The sequence below is a fragment of the Lissotriton helveticus genome, chromosome 5_1 (assembly GCF_964261635.1).
Source record: "Lissotriton helveticus chromosome 5_1, aLisHel1.1, whole genome shotgun sequence".
Taxonomy (NCBI): Eukaryota; Metazoa; Chordata; class Amphibia; order Caudata; family Salamandridae; genus Lissotriton; species Lissotriton helveticus.
This window is the reverse complement of record NC_136065.1, coordinates 949,115,640-949,134,988: the sequence shown is the minus strand read 5'-3', so window position 1 is coordinate 949,134,988 and position 19,349 is coordinate 949,115,640. Positions and strand designations below refer to the sequence as shown.

At 43.9% G+C, this 19,349-nt stretch overlaps 1 protein-coding gene across 1 annotated transcript in view; it reads left to right on the top strand.

Moving 5' to 3' along the window:
- KNDC1 (kinase non-catalytic C-lobe domain containing 1) overlaps positions 1-19,349 on the top strand; it is a 654,634-nt gene that overhangs the window by 290,205 nt on the left and 345,080 nt on the right. Inside the window, exon 7 of the mRNA XM_078640463.1 lies at positions 18,031-18,145. Coding sequence (XP_078496589.1) covers positions 18,031-18,145 — 115 coding nt within the window. The remainder of the gene's footprint in view (positions 1-18,030; positions 18,146-19,349) is intronic.

Below are 19,349 nucleotides of genomic sequence, written 5' to 3'. Positions count from 1 at the left end.
AACATTCTATTAGGTCGCTTTTCATTATTCATTTGGAAGTTTTTTATTTTCTTATATAGATTCCCATTCAACGCTTGAAGCTCAATTTCTTCAACATTTTTCTTCTTTCCTTTCTTGTTTACTGTATTTTTTTGTTTGTTTCTGCAGCACTTACACCAAATTATTATCCCTAACATCAGCAGGGCTATTCCCATTGTTGGCATCAGTATTCTACCTAATATACTTTTTCCTACGTTAGAAAACTAACTACCTACAGAGGAGAGGCCATTAGTTAGCCTCTTCCATGCACTATCAGCCTTCAGTGGTTTCAATTCTTCTTTCAAATGTGTAATGTTTCATGCATATTTCCCAATTTCAACACTTTTATCTGGAATGTATGTAAAACAATATTGCGTTTTCAGCATTATACAAACTCCGCGCTCTTTTGCCAATAATATATCAAGAGCAAGTCGATTTTGTAAAACCATTGATCTTACCACAACTAATTCGGTATTGATCATCAAAAATCCTCCGGCAGTGTCAGTCGATAAGTGATCTACCACTGTTGACAATGTGCAAATTCTTTGAGTATTCAGAACCACTCCCACTGACTGTATTAATGCACTAAATATATCACCTAAAATTTCAGCAAAACTAGCTCTTTTATTTCGTGTTAGTCCATTACTTTCTTCATTGCTTCCAGTGATTCTTTTTACATGATATAACTTTGGGAATACTATTACGAAATAGCAACTCCCATACCAATGATCAGGCAGTTTGAAATATGCCTTGTTCCCACAAATATAATACATTCCAGGAAATACTGGATCAGTTCCATCTTTGAAACCCCAACCTCCAATTACATTAAAATTGTGTTCACATTCACTGGAACCAATAAATATATTAATATAAAAGTCAGTTTTCTCTCTATGGAGACAGGTTTCCTTTCAAAATCCAGTAACATAGCAGCCTGAGTCTTGCCATTTGCAGGTAAATTCATCACTTTCAGCCCACTTAGGAATTTTACGTTTTGATCAAGCAGCTTTTCTATGGAAATCCTGTCTTCTTGTTTCTACTTAAATTCAAAAATATCTTTTCTTTTTCATGTAGTTTACAAGTTAAGTTTTCTTTGTGCGCCTCAGCTGTATATATATTGCTTTCATTGTCAGAAAAAACTCTCCCATAAAATGTGTTGGGTCTCTTGTACTAAGGACAGGGTTCATATTTCTACGTAGGGGTACTTCAGAAAAAACTACATCAAAATTAGAATAGTAATACTGCAACTTGTCATTTCTGTAAAAGAGACTAGCTAAAATACTACATGAGATTCCATATGTTAGGGTAAATGATGATAGGTAACCCCTTCTGCTACTGATTTGGGCAATTTCACGCACACATGGCAATCATTGGCTTCCATAGCTTCTACATAGTGTACTAATAAGTTAGCAAACACATTTAAATCTGTTCTGTTTTTAGCTCTACTATAGTGTAGTTCTACCTGTAGTTCTTTTGTTTAAAACCATCTACCTTTCATGTGTATCTATCTTTTCATGTGTACTAGTGTCATTTTGTCTATGCTCAGTCATTCATTCGATTTCGTCTTTATTCGATCATAATCCTTCATAAAAGACACATAAAAAACAGTACAATCTAAAAGACATAAAATCACATACAAAATGTTGTTTAAAAAAGACATGTCATTTAAAACCCCAAAACAATTTAAAAACAGAGTTAATATTGGAAGGAGAGTACATAGTCATGGGATATTCAGGCAGCAGTACACAGTAAGACCAAATAGATTACGTGAAGCCTCGCTGGTTGTTTCTTATAAGGACCCTGGCTCAGCTCAAGAACTTAGCCATGGGGATATCAATGACTTCAGAAGTTCCGGTTTTGAGAATGCGGAAAGCCGTTTGGTAGGATCTTTTACTCATCAATCTACAGACCGGCTTGAGACATTTCTGTTGAGGGCCCCTATAGGCAGGGCACACGAATAAGACATGTGTTACAGTCTCATCCTCTAAAGGACAAATATCACATTTTGTGTCCCGGTCTTCCCCCCACTTATTGATAAAGAATTTTAAGGGGAGTGTACCCACTCTAAATTGGTGGAAGAGTTTCCTATCACCCGGACATGTGATAATATCCCAATAAGCCTCATACTTATACTCACACTTGAAATCTAAAAAGAGGGATGTCAGGGAACCACTAACAACAGATGACAGTGACTTTACAAAAGCCTTGTCCCTGTAAATAGCTTTCAAGTCTTTATTCGACAGGAACGGATTCCCTTCCGGGTCGGCCCACAGATGAATAAGGCCCAGATCTAGTAGCAGTGCCTTAATCTTCCGTAGCCAGGAGATTTTGTTTAACTTATCGGCTTCTCTAATAGACTTGACGGCTCTTGCATAGGGTGCAAGCTCCGGGGTAGTCCAGAGTCTTCGCCAGTAGGCAAGTGGTCTAAATCCCACGGCCTCCTCAAAGGGTATACATCCTAAATCTAAAAATAAGGGCCTAAGAGGCGAAGATTGGGGAGGCCAGTCATTGCCCTCAAGAACTTATTCTGGGCTATGACCAAAGGAACTAAGTTTTCAAACCCCCAGAGTTCCGCCCCATAAATTATAGAAGCTCTAACCTTCCCTTGATAAATAGATAACGCCGGTCCCACTGGTTTAGTTTGGAACAGCGGAATTCTTTTAAAAGGGCACCTGCTAACTGATTATGCCTTAGTACTAATAGATCTAACTGTGGCTTCCAGTTCAAATGTTTGCCCAAAGTAACGACCAGATAAGCAAAGGAGTCAGTTTGTTCCAGAGGGACAGGATTCATTTCCACTCTAGCTTTCACAACTTTATGTCTGTACAAGACCATGAACTTCGTCTTATTGACGTTAACAACTAATTCATGCTCATTGCAGAACAAAGTGAACCAGTCCAGTGCACGTTGCAGACCAGATTGAGTTTTACACAAAATTAAAGTGTCATCTGCAAACATTAATAGTGGAATCCTGGATCCAGCAAGAGTAGGTGAGTCCGTGGAATAATCAGTGTCATATGCGATAACATTATTTAGGAACATTGAGAAAAGGGTCGGGGCCAGCACACACCCCTGTCTTACTCCCCTGTTCACGGGGAAGCGGTCTGTTTGCTCACCTTGCAGACCCCAGCGTACTTGGGCATGTGTTGATTCGTGTAGTTTACTATAAAGGATAGTATCTCAGTGGGCATCCCTGCTTCCCTGATGGTTTCCCACATCTTTAAGATTTAAGATCTTCGAATGCTGCATAAAGTGTCCCCCCGCTCAGACCACAGTATTCCAGTAAATCATTAAGAATCTAAAAACGTGATCGATAGTGCTAACATGGGAACGAAATTCCGCTTGCAAGGTAGATAATATATTGTTCTCATCAATCCACCTGTTTACCTTGCCTAGCACTAGTCTTGCCACAATTTTCTGAAAAGTATCTATAAGGCTTATGGGCCTATAGTTAGATGGACAGGCGCGATCCCCGTTTTTATAGATGGGGACAATTTCTGCCCCACACCAGGATTCTGGAATGGGGCGCCTTTGGCCAAGCCATTTGCAAGGATTTGAATATATTTTAGCCAGTTCTCCCAGTCTGATTTATATATGTCCGCCGGAATACAATCCGGTCCCGGTGCTCTGCCTGCAGCCACTCCATCAAGAGCTCTCTCAATTTTGCCTATGGTAGAAAATAGGGCTAGGTCCGACTCTACGCAAGGCAGATGGCCATGACTTAGTCTGGACACTGAAAATTGGGCCTGATAGTGTGCGACCCACACTTTCAGGGGGACGTTATTAGTAGGGGCCGAACCAGCACTGCCATTGCCCTGTTTAATTAAATACCAAAACCGGCACCAGTTTTTCCCATTAGTTGCCTCGAGGAGGTCCATCCATCTATTTTCATCAAACACCTTTTTTGCCCTCAGTTGGGTGGCCTTGTATACTACCCTAAGTTCCCTTATCTCCATAATAGATCCAGCCCTTATTGCTTGAGATAATTGTCTAAAAGCTAGCCTACACGCCCCATCATACCATTTAGCGGCTTTTTGGGAGGGAGGCACAGTTGATCTTTTTACTTTTTTAACGAAGTAGCTTTTTAGCTTAATGAACAGAGACTCATGTATTTCGGTAAAAGTTGTCATGCTAGCCTCATCGAAGTCTAGCTGAGATAAGTCTGCAAGAGACTCTTCGAGAGTGGACCTTATCTGTGTCATATTGTCTTCATTCTCGAGTACCCGTGCCCATTTTAGTCTACGGCTGTCAGGTGACATTACAAAATCTGCCGTGACAAATTCCGTGCCATCCCTCCCCGGTAATCGACCCTTAGCCTCTAAAGTCAGCGACAATGGGTTGTTGTCACTCTCTGATCTGTTTACAACCTCCATATCCTTTTGTCTGGACCACAATTCAAGGTTGATAAGAATATAGTCAATCCTACTACTTCTCCTCCCGTTATTGAAGGTGGGATTGCCTTTTCCGTCCGATTTAGTTTGCCTGTTGATTGCCGGGAGCCCACCCTCCATTGTCAGGCTCTTAAGTTTTAATTCTGCCTCGGCCCATTTATTGATTGGGGGAGCATTAAAGTAGCAATGCCCCAACTCATATCCTTATCACTAGTGAGGCTGGCATCTTCAAGACCTAAAGGCTCAAACATACAATTAAAATCCCCTGCGATAACCCAATTACTTGTCCCTTCCATTGACTTAATAAAACAATCTAAGCTAGAGATTGTCGGAGATGCTTTCCCACCTGCCATACCTCTAGCATAGACATTGACAAGTATAAAACCAGGAATGTGTTCAAAACTTATTTTTAAGACCTGGATATCTACGTTATCAATACCAAGTTCTTCAACCTGGAGACCCACCTGCTGTCTTACCCAGACTAACAATCCTCCAGATGGACGCCCCTTGGGGTTTGAAATAGCAGGTCTACCAAAGGCCAGATAACCTGGTCGAAAAATAGTACTCAGAGACAAGGGCCCAGATGTAGGTAAAATAGATTTACCGATTTTTAATTACCGAATTTTACCGATTCGGTAATTAAAAATCTGTAAATCTAAGGGGTGGATATGTAGGTATTCCAGATGTGCTGGAATACCGATTCTGAAGAATTCGGTATTTACCGATTCGGTAAATACCGAATCGGTAATGCCCATTCATTCCTATGGGCTTTGAAGCCCATAGGAATGAATGGGCATTACCGACTCGGTATTTACCGAATCGGTAAATACCGATTTGCACAAGGGTGCAGGGGGTGTCACTGTGACACCCTCTGGCACCCCCAAAACAGGCTCGGGTGCCATGTGGCAGGCATACATGCCCTAAGGGCAGGTCTGCCTGTCACGTGGCATAGGTGTGCATGCACACATGTGCATGCACACCGGAATCGGTATTTTACCATAAAATTGGATTTGATGGTAAAATACCGATTCTGTAAGGCCTCTGGGACTCTGAAGAGTCCCACCTACATCTCGGTGCCTCAGAATCGGTAAATTTACCGATTTTTAATTTTTCTGAATCGGTAAAATTACTGAATTCGTTAAAATAATGCCCCCTACATACCTGTCACCCATATACCGGTCTGTAACGGCCGAAAATACCAATTTTCGGCCGTTACCGACCGACCTACATCTGGCCCAAGGTCTCCTGGAAGGCGATAATATCATAGCTCATAGGTCTAAAAAAAATAGACCAATCAGAGGAACTGGTCTTCGTTGGAAGAATAGCAATATTCCATGAAAGCATACCAAATATGCTCATGACATTACCATCAACCTGGTCTAACAATACCGGGGCCTCGGCATGCACAAACCCCCCTGGGATATCATGATGAGAGCTTGGGGCAGTCGTAGGTGACGGTACAGGATGGGTAATTTGGGCCTCTATCACAGGTAGACTGCGGGAGACAGTCAATCGTACAAATCTAGGCCAGACAAGGGAGCAAATCTGTTGGCAAGATTGAGATCAAAGGGGCCACCTATGGTTCTTTATGGTACAGGTCTAACAGCGCCCCCTTTCAAAGAAGGATGGCTCGATCCATAAAAATAACCCAAAGGCAGTAAAGAGATTTTCCCAGGTAGGCACCATTGATTCCTGCTCCCCAAATAACTCAATAAAAATCTGACAACATAGGGATTGTTAAAATTAGTAACTACACAGTCACCCCTCCCATCCTTAGTGGAGTGTCCAACCAATGATATACGTCTTGCCATAATCATTTGATTACAGATATCCCACCTCGGTGCCCCCACTTCCTTGCATGGCTTTAGACATTAACTGCTCAATAGATTCTGTTTGCCCCTCCAATAGCTGCGGAACATTCTTTAAGACCACCACCAGAGGTGCAGCGGCCGATGGAAGATGTAAGATCGTAGAGCCCTCATTACGACCTTTAGAGAAGTGAGCTGGTAGGAGATCTCGATTAGAGTGCCCATAGGGGGCATTAAACTGAGTTCCGGTTCTACCATTACATTGGTCTTGATTGGTGTTGCTTGAAAACCTGCCCCCTGGACTACTACCCTCCCTCCCTGGAGTGCTCGGAACAAGCTGCGCAAATTTACTTGACAAATTCCCAATCTCACCTTCATAACCACACAATGGAACAGACAATGGAACAGAATCAGCCTCTGGACCACTACCCCTCCCCCCACTATGCCTACAATTCGGAGGAGGAGGTGAGGAAATAGATGGAGGAGGCACAGCAGGGAGGAGGGAAGGATTAGATGAGGAGGACAGGACAGGGGGGGATATATGGTTAAAAGGGACACTCAAAACATTGGTTAAATTTTTTTGGGGGGGGAATTTTTCCCAACAAGACCTCAATGTTAGAAAAATTGGAAGCAGCACACAATTCAAAGTTTCATAGTCTTTCCTCAATAGCAGTCAGTCTATCAAAAATCGGAGATATTGATGATAATACAAGTTCCTCTACTGTGAGCAACATTGCCTTGTGCACATCGGATAGGAGGGCCCCCAGTGAATCAATATTCAAGAAGGCAGGAGTGAAGGACACGGGCAGAGGGACTGAGGGCTAGGGGGCAGTTACCCCACCATTCTTATTAGGCTTTTGCATTTTAGTTTTTTTTGTCTTTGGGGCCACCTCCTCTCTTCCTCTTTACAGCCGGCTACGGGGTTAGGACCGTGGTCTAGGTTGGTGGTTTAAGCGCTGACTAGTGGCAATACGAGGAAGAGTGCCACGGGACACATCCTCTTGTCCCACCTCTGCAGATACAGGACTGGTTGTATCAATACTGATGTTACTTCCTGTGGCACTAGTAAGGATTGAGTATCGCCTGTTAGAGGGTCAGGGGATGCAGACACAATCGCCGGGGGGCGTTCCGAGGAGCGTGCGGATGTCAGCCCACCCAGTGATGATCGTTTAGTATGCAGGAAATCTAAGGAGAGTCGGCGCTCTGTCAGAGCAATCTCATGCGCTAAAACTGAGCTGGCTCTGATTAGAAACTGATCCAATGTCCCAGCAACACTTCCCCCAGCCGCTCTACTTTTGCTCTCCCGAGAAGTCATTTTGGCAAAGGAAGGACAATTGGCCGTTCATAGGTCCCGCAAAAGATAGTAACCAAACTTACACAGCTGCTGACGGCGTCCTCTTCCACTCAGGCGCAGCGGCTCCCGCGAAGCGGGAGCAGCAAGAAGTTTTGAGTCTCCGGTGCGGGATAAAGCAGGCACAGGTGCGGGTGATACACTGGCTCCCTGGGACTTGCAGACCCTCTGCTGGCAGCATCCTCCTCAACTCAGGCGCAGCGGCTCCTCTCCAACATACAATTCTACCTCAGACAGCTCCTGAACAGCAGCTCATGAACTTTGAGCATATTATGGAGGATGTTACTCTTCCTTTACTCCAGTCCCTGAAATCTGGCTCTCCAGCCGATCCATGCCCGGCCCGGGTGCTTTCGGATGTAGCAGAAATAGTCTGCACTGAAATTACGCAGATAGTGAACCTCTCTCTGGCTACGGGCGAGGTTCCTCCTGTCTGGAAGCAGGCTAAGCTTCTGCCGCTTCTGAAGAAACCCGGACTGGACTGGGCGGCCCCTGGGAATTATCGACCCATTTCCCTTTTGCCGGCACTGACGAAAATTTGTGAAAAGGTGGCATTTCGACAATTAGAGAGCTTTGTCGAAACTTCCAATGCCCTCCATCCTGCCCAATCGGGCTTTAGGGCTACTTACAGCACCGAGACGGCCCTGCTGGAGATGAGCGAGGCCATCCGGGACTGTCTAGACGGAGGTGGCAGAGCGGTCCTAATTTTATTGGACCTCTCTGCCGCATTCGATACCGTCCCGCATGAGCTCCTCCTTGGCCGGCTGGCTGACATAGGCATTGGGGGGACTGTGTTAGACTGGCTGTCCTCCTTCCTTTCTGACAGGACTCAGCAGGTCTGGCTGCCTCCCCATGCCTCTGAGCCTAAACCGCTGCTTACAGGTGTCCCGCAGGGATCAACTCTTAGCCCCCTACTGTTCAACGTTTACATCACCCCTCTGGTTTATCTAGCGGAACAGTTCGGGGCTAAGATCATAGGGTATGCAGATGATACCCAACTGCTGTTCACCTGGCCAGATGATAACCTTGATACATCTACGGTCCATTTGTGTTTGTCCTCTGTATTTCGCTGGCTGGCCAAGGCACAGTTGAAGTGCAATGAGGACAAATCCGAAGTGCTTTTTTATGGTTCCTTTCCCCCCTCGTTCAAGAGCTCCTTATGGCCTCCCGACATTCCCAGCCCGAAGGAGATGGGGAGACCTGCAAAAAATTTGGGCATCTGGTTCGCAGAGGATTTAAAATTTGAACATCACATTAAAAAACTTACTGGCACCTGCTTTTCTACTTTAAAAATGCTTCGCAATTTTTTTCCCCTGCTCCCAAAAGAGGCCAGGGAGTCTGTTGCTCGAGCGCTCATACTGGCCAGGCTAGACTATGCAAACGCATTGTTCAGTGGTATCCCTGCTTACCTGGTAAAACGCCTGCAAATTATCCAGAACGCGGCTGTCCGTCTACTATTTAACATCCCTAGATGGAAGAGCGTTCGCGCGGAGATGCGCACACTCCACTGGCTCCCTGTTGCACAGCGCATCCTGTTTAAATCTCTGGTTCTGGCGTTTCGTGCTACCCATAATCTCGGCCCCCAGTATCTGAGAAAAAGATTTATTAGCTATGCCCCTGCACGTAGCCTGAGATCCTCTACTCTGTTTAAACTGACCCTCCCCCGCTTTAAACGTGCCAGACTTGGTGGCCAGTCGATCTCGGTGGTGGTGGCTCGCGCCTGGAACGCTCTTCCTTTTCATCTGCGCTCCACACCTACAGTTGCTGCTTTTAAAAAACACTTGAAAACACATCTGTTTAACAGTGTAAACTAAGATTCTTTCCCATGCTCTGCTATCTGCTTTTATTTTCCCCGCGCCAGGATACTCTCCAGTAACGGAGCGCGTTATAAAATGGTTTATACTAAATACTGAGCCGAAGACTGATTTACCGGCTGCCGCCTATGCCACAAAGAGGCGGGGCAGAGCAATGAGCCTTTTGTTGTTTCTTGCAGTAATTTCTTTTACAACGCCTCGACTCCTCACTGCTCTGGGCTGCTCCTCTACAAGCAAATACAGTCTGTATCAGTCAGATTTCCAATCTGCAGTGCTGCTGCTACTACCTGGGCTGCCAGTGATCACAATTGCGAGAGAATTCACTATTCACATGAGCGGTCTAAGCATCACTCCAGTGGGGGTCCTTGTTAGATCAAAGAGCAGGGCTCTCCCAGCACACCCCAACACACCGCAACTGGCTCAGTGTTCCCTTTTGCAGGCCCCCTTACCGAACCGTCACTATGCAGACAGATGACTCTGGAACGGGCCAGTCTACACAATTCCACGGCACCGCTTACTCTTTTCACCAACTGCCAAGAAGGCCCTGAGGTTGCTCAGCCTAGCGCCTGCTTAAGTGGCGGGCTCCGTAGTTCTACCCTCCAGCAGAGCTCCGGTGCGCTAGTATACGCTTGGAGTTTTTATATTATCGCTGGTACTCTCAACTCATTGTGCCTTTCGACGGCGTCTTGGGCGGGGCCTCCGCTCCTACAATCACACTCCGTCCTGTCTGCTTCCAATGCAGGTTGGTCGCTCGAAGTCCGTCAGGCCAGGCTACCGCACCTCATTTCCCCTCCTCCTCAGCAGCTCTGTGGCTCAGGTTGTTGCTCTGCTTCACGCCACCCCCAGTCTCTGGCTCTGCGAGCGCACATCTCATTCAAAAATACCCAAGTAGACTGCGAGAATCAGACAGCTGGATCAAACTTCAGGATTAACGAGCCTGGTTTGCCAACACCAAAAGTGCTGAAATCCTATTTCCAATGAAGATAAATTCTTTATCCATTGCACGTGAGGTTTCACAGACATGGAAAACAATTGCTCACTCATTATATATGGCTACTGTCAGTCCTAACCATGCGATGAGAACTATCAATATTCTACATGTGCATATTCTACAGCATGTTTTTATACAATTTATTTTCGTTTTTCCCACAACATTATAATCAGCCATTTCTGACTAAGGAGTCTTAACCCCTCTTTGTAACTTTACACAGTCTATAACCGGTGAACTTTCTTTCAGGTTGGTCTCACTTCTTCGTCAATCTGATCAACAATTAATTCGTCATCACTTTCATCACTTATTTCTTACGTTTTCAAAATCTTCAAGGATGACACATGTCCATTCAGGGCCTTTGAATTTGTTATTCAGTCTTTTCAATTGTGGACTCCTCCTTCTTGTGTTCTCTGTGGATGGTCCAGCTTGGCTAGTTATTTCATTTACTTGCTCTGGTTCTTCATTTATTGTTTTAAGGTGAAATTTCAGTCTTTTGTTAAACCCAGGCCAATTGTCCCCTTTCTTTTCTGAGTCTTTTAGCTGGCACTGTGCTTGGATTTTCATCAGATGCTCTTTTACTTTCATTCAGTTGTGGCACACTTTGTTCTCTATTGTCTCCTGAATTCCTTTCTATCTGACTTTGTCTAGGGCTTATTTTTGTCAGTTGTGCCTGGATGTGTTCTTCTAGACTAATCTGACCTTGTTCAGGAGTTTGCTGAATTTGACTTTGACTTTGACTTTGTTCACCTTCTTCTTCCTGAACATGTTTTTCCACACCTATCTGGTCCTGCTCAGGTCTTTTGAACTTTTGATTGTCTTCTGCCTGAACTTTTACTCTAATACCTGTCCATCCCTCCTCAGACTCAGGAGTTCTAGTTGGTGTTTCAGAGGTCTGAGTAAATTGAACTCTCCTTATCTGATCCTCCTCAGTATTACTATTGGCTTTGATTTCTGTAATCTGAGTGCGTTCTTCTATTCCTGACTCATCCTCACTATTACTCTGTCTATCTAGGTAGGTTTGACTTCTGGTTCTTATGATCTCTTCAGGTATATCGACTACTGGAATCCATTCATCCTGACTGGTGCTCGGCTACTTCAGGATCGATTTCTTTTATCACTACCCAGTCACTTGGATTCAGGTCATGTGCTGGAGTTGCTTGTCTGGCCACAGCTTCTTCCCCAACCTGGTGAGAGATAGAACACACTTGATCAGCCAGTTCTTTGCAGTACTCTAGCAACAAATCATCTGTTATATTTATCAGCTTGTGTCCTGGTACCCACGCTTTCCTCATTGCTCTTCCCATGAGTATCTCATGGGGACTCAAGCCTGTGTTTTTGTCTGGTATGCTTCCGAGTCCCATCAGAACAAGAGGTAAAGCATCAGGCCACTCCAATAGAGGAGATTCATGCATCTTTCACAATCTTGACTTGATTGTGCCATTCAGTTGTTCTACCACTCCAGAAGTCTCTGGGCGATATGCAGAGTGCAGCTTTTGCTCAATTTTGAATGCTTCACAGATTAGACGAATTATTTCATTATTAAAATGAGACACTCGGTCTGATTCAATCGTTACTGGAAAACTGAAACGAGGAATGAGCTCTCTCAATAGGAGCTTGGCAACAGTTAAACTATCATTCGTCTGGGTAGGGTAGGCTTCCACATATTTTGAAAATAGGCAGACACTGACAGGGACATATTTTAATCCTCGACAAGGAGGTAGCTTAAGGAAATCAATTTGCAGTCTTATAAACGGGCCTTCTGCCTTTCCAATTTTCCCTGGGCAAATTACACTTTTCCTACCAGGATTAATTCGTTGACAAATTAGGCACCTCTGGCAAAGACTCTCTGCTATATTCTTAAACTTCGCATTAAACCAAGTTTGTCTGAACAACCTAATCATCGCATCTCTACCTATGTGGGTGTCTCCATGGTACATTCTAGCCATAGGAGCAAGCATACAGTCTGGTAACACAGGTCTCCCATCAAAGTAAACAATAACGCCATCCTCAGTCCTTCTCTGACAGCCTATTCTTTCCCACTCTTCGTTTTCTATTTGCTCTGCTTCAGTTTGTAAATCCCTCACTTCTTCCCACGCTCTCACACCTTCAAGCAACATAAGTTGGCAGCTGTTTCCACATGCATCTATTTTATTGCTTGCAGCTAAACTGTATTTGACACAATGTTGGGCTACCTGGTCAGCATAACGCTTACCTGCTGTCACTCTGTCGTTTCCAGATTGGTGAGCAGCACACTTGACCACAGTCACTGTTTTTGGCAATTGAATCGCTTCAAGCAACTCTTTTACAAAATGTCAATTTTTAATAGGAGTGCCTGAAGAAGTCATGAACTCCCTTTGTATCCAAAGTTGGCCAAAGTCATGCACAGATTGCAGATTAATCTATGAGAATTCACTGCAACAGTTCTACAGCCTCAATGAGTCAAATCCTAATGCCTGTTTGAAGCAGGTGTAAGGGGTGATGCAGTGCTTGCCCCATTTAAAATGACACATGGCTGGAGGTGCGTCTATTTCCAAACACACTCCAGTAATGCGCTATTTTTGAATCAACAGATACATCAGGATTTCTGACGTATCTGTCAATCTTTGCAACATGGATCGCCGCACAGTAAATACGGCACATACATGGTGTCGCAAGGGAGGGCACACTGAAAAGTATTGCATAGCTGTTTTAAGGCAGCGCTGCAACACTTTTCATAAATGAGGCCCTGAATTTCTTAGAAGTATAGTATGTCGTTGACATTTTCCCTCTGCTCTTTGGTGATGCTTCTTAAATATTGAATGTCACTTTTCAGCCATTCTCTAACGTGCAATATACAAACAGCTTCATGTCATGTTGAAGCTAATGAAGACGTTTATATGGCTGGAGGCTGTTCTCCTTTTTAGGTTGAGCTTTATCCTCCTTAAACATTTGGAGTTAAATAAGGTGTTAAGTTAACTGTACTCGGGCCTAGCCTTTGTAAATTCAATGTCATTTACCACATACTGCTCCCAAATACCTTTATATTAGAATTTTTCACAGCACAATATCATTGTGGCACTCAGTTTTCTTTTAACATTGGGTGCACCTGGCACAAATGGGACAGCGCAGATTTCACAAACAAAATACCCTCTCCGCAGTGCATGGATGAAGTTGTGCCCGGACTGGATAGAGGGCAACACCGAAAGACTGGTGATTAGGGCTGGGTAAAATTTAAATTACGTCAGTGAAATTTGCAAAATTCCTCAAAATTACACCATTATGCCATTTCATGTAATTACTCGACATTCACAGTAAAAATGTATTGTGAACATGCCATTTGCAGTAAATGTTTACAGCAAATACACTGGAACAACAACAGAACGTGAGTGGCTGTTGATTGGAGTGCTTTTGTGTTTTTTGCACTTTTTGCACAAAATGTCTTCTTGCGTCAAAAATTGATATACTACACTTTTTTAAGTTGTTTTCTGTTAAAATCACTCCATCTGCTTACATAAATCTGCACTCAAGTAGAACTGTAAAGAGCTTGTTTAGGGTAAAAGAAGCAAATTTACTTGACAATATTTTACCTTTATCCATATATATAGTGACTATCTTGGCAAACATGTTTGCAATATCTGCATTTATACACTATAAATGGGTGGGCTATCTTGATGAATTCTTGTGCCACTGAAAACAAGAGCAGAAAAATGAGAATATGCGGATTCCGTTATGGAATCTTGACAATGGTGAGGGAAATTAATTCATAGCAGTTGCCCATTCTGTGAAATGATAATTTATGAATGCTATTACTCTAGTATGATTATGATGTGAATTCCGAACACCATATTTTGTGTGAAAAGGCATAGATGCTGTCTATAGAAATTTCAGAGCTAGCAAAGATCCCAAAACAAAATCAGATAATGGAATTTAAAACTGTGGTGCGCCATAAATACTCTCTTTTATAACTCTCTTTCAGTTTTATTGATCACACAATTTTGTGAAATATTTATACACCAGCGACTGATGCACAACACAATGCAAACGAACTACCAATGTCCTTTTGTAGGTAGACTTGTTATTTGCACTCCATAGAATGTTTGTGAAAATCTCAGAAGGAAATGTTGGCTCTCTTCGATAGTATAATTTTTGGAGCATTGACTTTTAGGACAGACAGTTTGTGGACTGGTGCTATGAAAGGGTGGGGAAAGCCAGTGCCAGCAACTTGTAAGAAGACAATCTGAGCAAAGAAAGAGCTCAGTTGAAAACCCTCAGGCTAGGAGACCAATGTTATATGGCTGTTAGGGTCATTCTCGACATTGCTCAGCTAGCACGAGCTCTGCTGCTATGATGCTGCTTTTGCGCACGTTACTACATGACTTTATTTTGCAAGACTCTGTTTGTGCCTTTCACATGAGAACTGTCTGCTTTCTGCATTCTCTGATGTTCCTGGAGTTTAGTCTGAACACGATGTGCAAAGTCGATAAACATGCCCCATGTTATTCTGTTCTGGTCAGTATCTAGCACCTAGACAAAACTTGCTCAACACAGCTGCACTGCTGAAAACTTGTGCTTTGATATTACGGGGAAGCATGTTGTTCACACACACTTGGAGAGAGACCTTTCCTTGGAAAAGAACTATGCTGTTCCTAGGATGTAAACCTATCATCTAGGCTCTAAGGTATGGGGTCTGCTGACAAAGCCCAGAGATCTTCCTTTATATAATAAACCTCAACTTACCAAGGGGAGGGTGGTTAGCCCTTATAGTCCTTTTTCCACTGTCTGTAAATTATGACATCCCTCTTCATATTCTATGGTATTGGAACAATGCTAACTGTTCTTGGTTTATGCATTTTACTGCTGGTAGTGGCTCTTATACTGCATCATAGAGCCCGATAGTTAAAATAAACATTTTGAACTATACAGTAACTCTGACAGTCCTTATTGTGGACAAGTACGAGTGAATCCCCGCAACACCAACTCACTTGTCTCATAAGCAAACTTTCCCACAACACCACTAGCACCATATGTTTGCCCACACAATCAACATCAGAGGCTTTTTAATGCATTTTCTATTTAATGTTTCATATTTCCTGGGAACTCTTTTACCTTGATAATTCTCAGTAATGGGGGTTTCTTTGAATGTTCTGTTCCCTGCCTTTCAGTGGGGGAAATGTTGCCCTGAGAACTGGCTGAAGGGACCAAGGAGGAGAGAACTGATCATTACCCTTGCCACACCAATGAGTGGATACACAGCCCTGAACAAGGGGGAAAGGGTTCTCCATATTTTACTTAGAGAGTGAGGGACACTGTGGATTGTTTGCAGTAGGGAAAATAGGATCTGTTGCAAATGTAGATAGGGGTATGCCTGGGAACTTTTACCTCATTGGTTAGGGAGTGGCATCCCCATACACCCTTATCAGAACACTCTGAATCTGTAGAAGAACAGAAGAAGGACCGCACCTACTGATTGAGACCTGTGAAGAGGTCTGAATGGCTGAACCTGCTCCCACTTGTACCCAGGGCAAATAAGTGAACTCCAAGGGTAATTTGGCTGACCTCGTGTGCAAACTACAGTGGCACAATGAGCGGAAAGAGGCCTTTTACCAGAAGTGGCCAAATGACCAGTGCCAATTGGACTTCACCTGTACCCTGCTGGTGGTCTCTGCTGGAGCGAGTGTTCCTGAGGTCCTGGGACCCATGGCTGTGTCAAACTGGACTTGTTCTATCTCCTCTGAAAAGCAGGGACAGAGAAACATTTTGAACTCCAGTACATCCGGGGGACTAGAACAAACAGCAACAGCCCATCTGCCCAAGGGGCAACCTCACTGAATTGAAAAACAGGTTTTCCCCTCTTAAAGCTTCTCCAAGCTAGAAGGTATCCAACCATCATCCGATACAGACACAGTTCTTGCCCCCACTGGAGGATTCTGAGCACCAAAAAAGAGACAAAGTCTGAAGATAAAAATCTGACTAGGGCAAATGTGCCAAAAGTATCTAGCCACCCAGAGGACTTCCCAGGGTGAGTAATTTGAATTTCTCCCACTATGAGCATTTCCCTCTAAAAATCAATGGATTCAGCTGAACCTTGTCCAACGCCCATCTGACTTTGCGAGGACTTCCTCAGAGACAGCTGGTTACCTCCCACCACTCAAGGATTTTGACTTCCAAAAAAGATAGTAAGTCCCAGGGTAAAACCTCTTACCATGTCAAACCTAGTAGGTGTATCCCACCCATGCTTCATCATGGTCAGATTGAAATAGTGCCTAGGTTCCAGGCCACCACGACCATTGTCTACCATTTGCACGCTGTGCTTGTTTGCACTTTTTTCACAAAATCTTTAAAAATTCTTATCTCCAGCTCCCCTTATCGGATTTTTGTTTATCAGGTGTAATTTTGTTAATTAAATCTTTCTCTATTTTCTAAATTGGAGTGGGATTGTTATTTTGTTGTGTTTTTGATTTTTTTTAAAAACTGTATTGGTATTTGAATATATTTTACAACTTTTCTCTAAGCTAAGCCTGTCTGCTCTGTACCCTTTCAACCAGTGGTTAAGCTCAGATTTAAATTACTGAAACCGTTAACTTGATAAAACAAGATAATTACTTTATTACTTGCAATGGACCCCAATCACCCCAACTAATAGTCCACTTTCTCACAGTCGACCATTGGTTACACACTGGGCTTTGTAGATAGAGCCTTAACCCACAATCCTAACCACGAGAGCCCGTAATCTGTCACAATCACATTCCATAAATATGGCTTCAGCAGGACATTGACCCTCTGAACTGTTTCACTGCATATTTTATTGTGCTATGCTTTTTTAATAGTCCCTTAACCCCTTCGGCGCTGATGACGAGCTCAGCTCGTCATCAGTTGCGCCGCTCGCACACTGATGACGAGCTGAGCTCGTCATCTAACGCGGCTTTTTGAAAAAAAGCCACGTAGCGCGAAAATCGCCGCAGCGCGCATGCGGTTAAACACCATTCACCCACAGCATCACCTCTAGCCTCCTTCCTCTCCCCACAGATGTCGCTTTACTCGCTACAGCTATTTTTCCCATTTTTGAAGTATGTCTTGAAATAATTTCTATTAGGGTTCACAACAGTGGGAGAGGTGTGGCGCCGCGGCCAGGGCGACTGACGCTGGAATCTGGGGACCACGGTTCGATCCCCGGCTCCGGCGGCAGGTTAGCCCAGCACCATGTGACTCTGGGCAATAGCTCGCTTAATCTTCCCGACGGCCCCCCAGCGCCTAGAGACCCTTACGGGTGATTGTGCGCTTTACAAATGTGGACTTTACTTTACTTTACAACTTGAATATCCCTGAATTTCATTGAGTAGGTTGTGCTGGCCTGTGAACCCTTAGTAAATAAGACTTTTTCACACATAATAATGAGCAAGGTGAAATAATGCTGCAGTTTACGCAACCAAAAGGTGGAACATGCATTAGTCATTAAAATAGAAAACGAAATCTGTCTCTTCCGGTACCTCTTCTATTTTCTCGTTTCCATTTTCTATAATGCATAGTGATTATTTCAGATGCGTCTGAACTATGCTGATAAGTAGAGAAGGAACATAAAGTTAATTTCCTTGATCTTGATATAATAATGTATTTCTCTGATCCATACACATTTGATCATGTTAACTAGCTCTTGTTAATAACTCAATTTGTGTTCTATTTTTAGTGGACATCCCTGAAAGATCTTCTGTTGTGGCATGGAAAGCCGCTGAAAGACGACGAGCTCTGGGCTCTGTGTCACGAGTGCTTGTTTACACTACAAACCTACATTGAGTTTCCAGGTAGTGTAATCGCAAGCATTACTTTAAAATTGTAGATGTACATTGTGAGGTATCACTTGTATTCTGCTGACCTGAAAATGTCTTTTCCCTTTCTGTCTCCCCATTCTTGTGACGTCGGTTAGGAATCCGATTCAATGTGGTACCGAAAGAATCAATGCGTTGTTTGACAAATGGAATGACAATGTTAGGTTGCACCTACAATTAAAAGTAATTGCAGAGGAGCTAAAAAGACAGTCGCTGATAGACGGGTGGAATGTTGCCCTTTTTCAAGTAAATGAAAGTTCTATTGTGCTTTCAAACTAGCCTAGTGAGGTAAATTGGTGCTTCAAGGTTCTGCTAAATGTCACATCAATCATGTTTTAGCATACATTTTGGTGAAGCAAAAGCCAAGTAACACATGAGCTCTTCTTGGATGTCGTAAAACTCCTGAACATAACTGAAAAGAGGCACAGCTTATCCTAAAAACAAGTTAATTGCAAACGTAAAACTCCTGGATTTGCTCATTTAGGTAGATCTCTGTGTATGGCTATTCTGCAGTGTCAGACCAAACCCGTTGTCTTGCTTTGCCATTTGCCTTGCTTTACTTGAAGACTCTTCAAGCCACTTACTTTTCCCAGTGATTGAATGGCATTTATTTCCACTGCATTTTGCCTGTTTTGCAGTAGCGGCTGGCAGGAAATGGCGGTGTAGGGGGCGGGTGGGGTTGGGAATGGGGGGTTTGAGAGAATTTATTTTAAAAAACACCTTTTTGCTGGCCGTCGCCTCTCCTCCGTCTTGTTCAGCTTCCTTCTTCCTGTAGTCCCAACAGCAGGAAGCACCCGGCTCCCGGGCTCCCCCGAGCCAATCTCAACACTGCAATGCAGCATTGTGGATGGTCCGAGCGTTGTGGTTTGATGCTCAGACAGGGACAGGGACGCTTTTCATGTTCCCCACCAGGCTGTGAAATGGAGCCTGGTGGGAACATGCAAAGTGCGCATGACTTTTTGGTCGGCCCTAGAGGGCCGGCCAAACAGTCATGTGCACTTAGGGAGTGTGCAAACCACTCTGCTCCCTGTGCCATCAGCCCTGCCCCGCCCTAACCCGGCCCTGTGGCTACAAAACAATGAAATGATAATAACTACGTTATTACTATTTTATTTATGCTGCTCTGCGCTGAGAGCAGTGGGGCGCCGCTCCTCCGCCTTAGCGGAGAAGACGCCCTTGC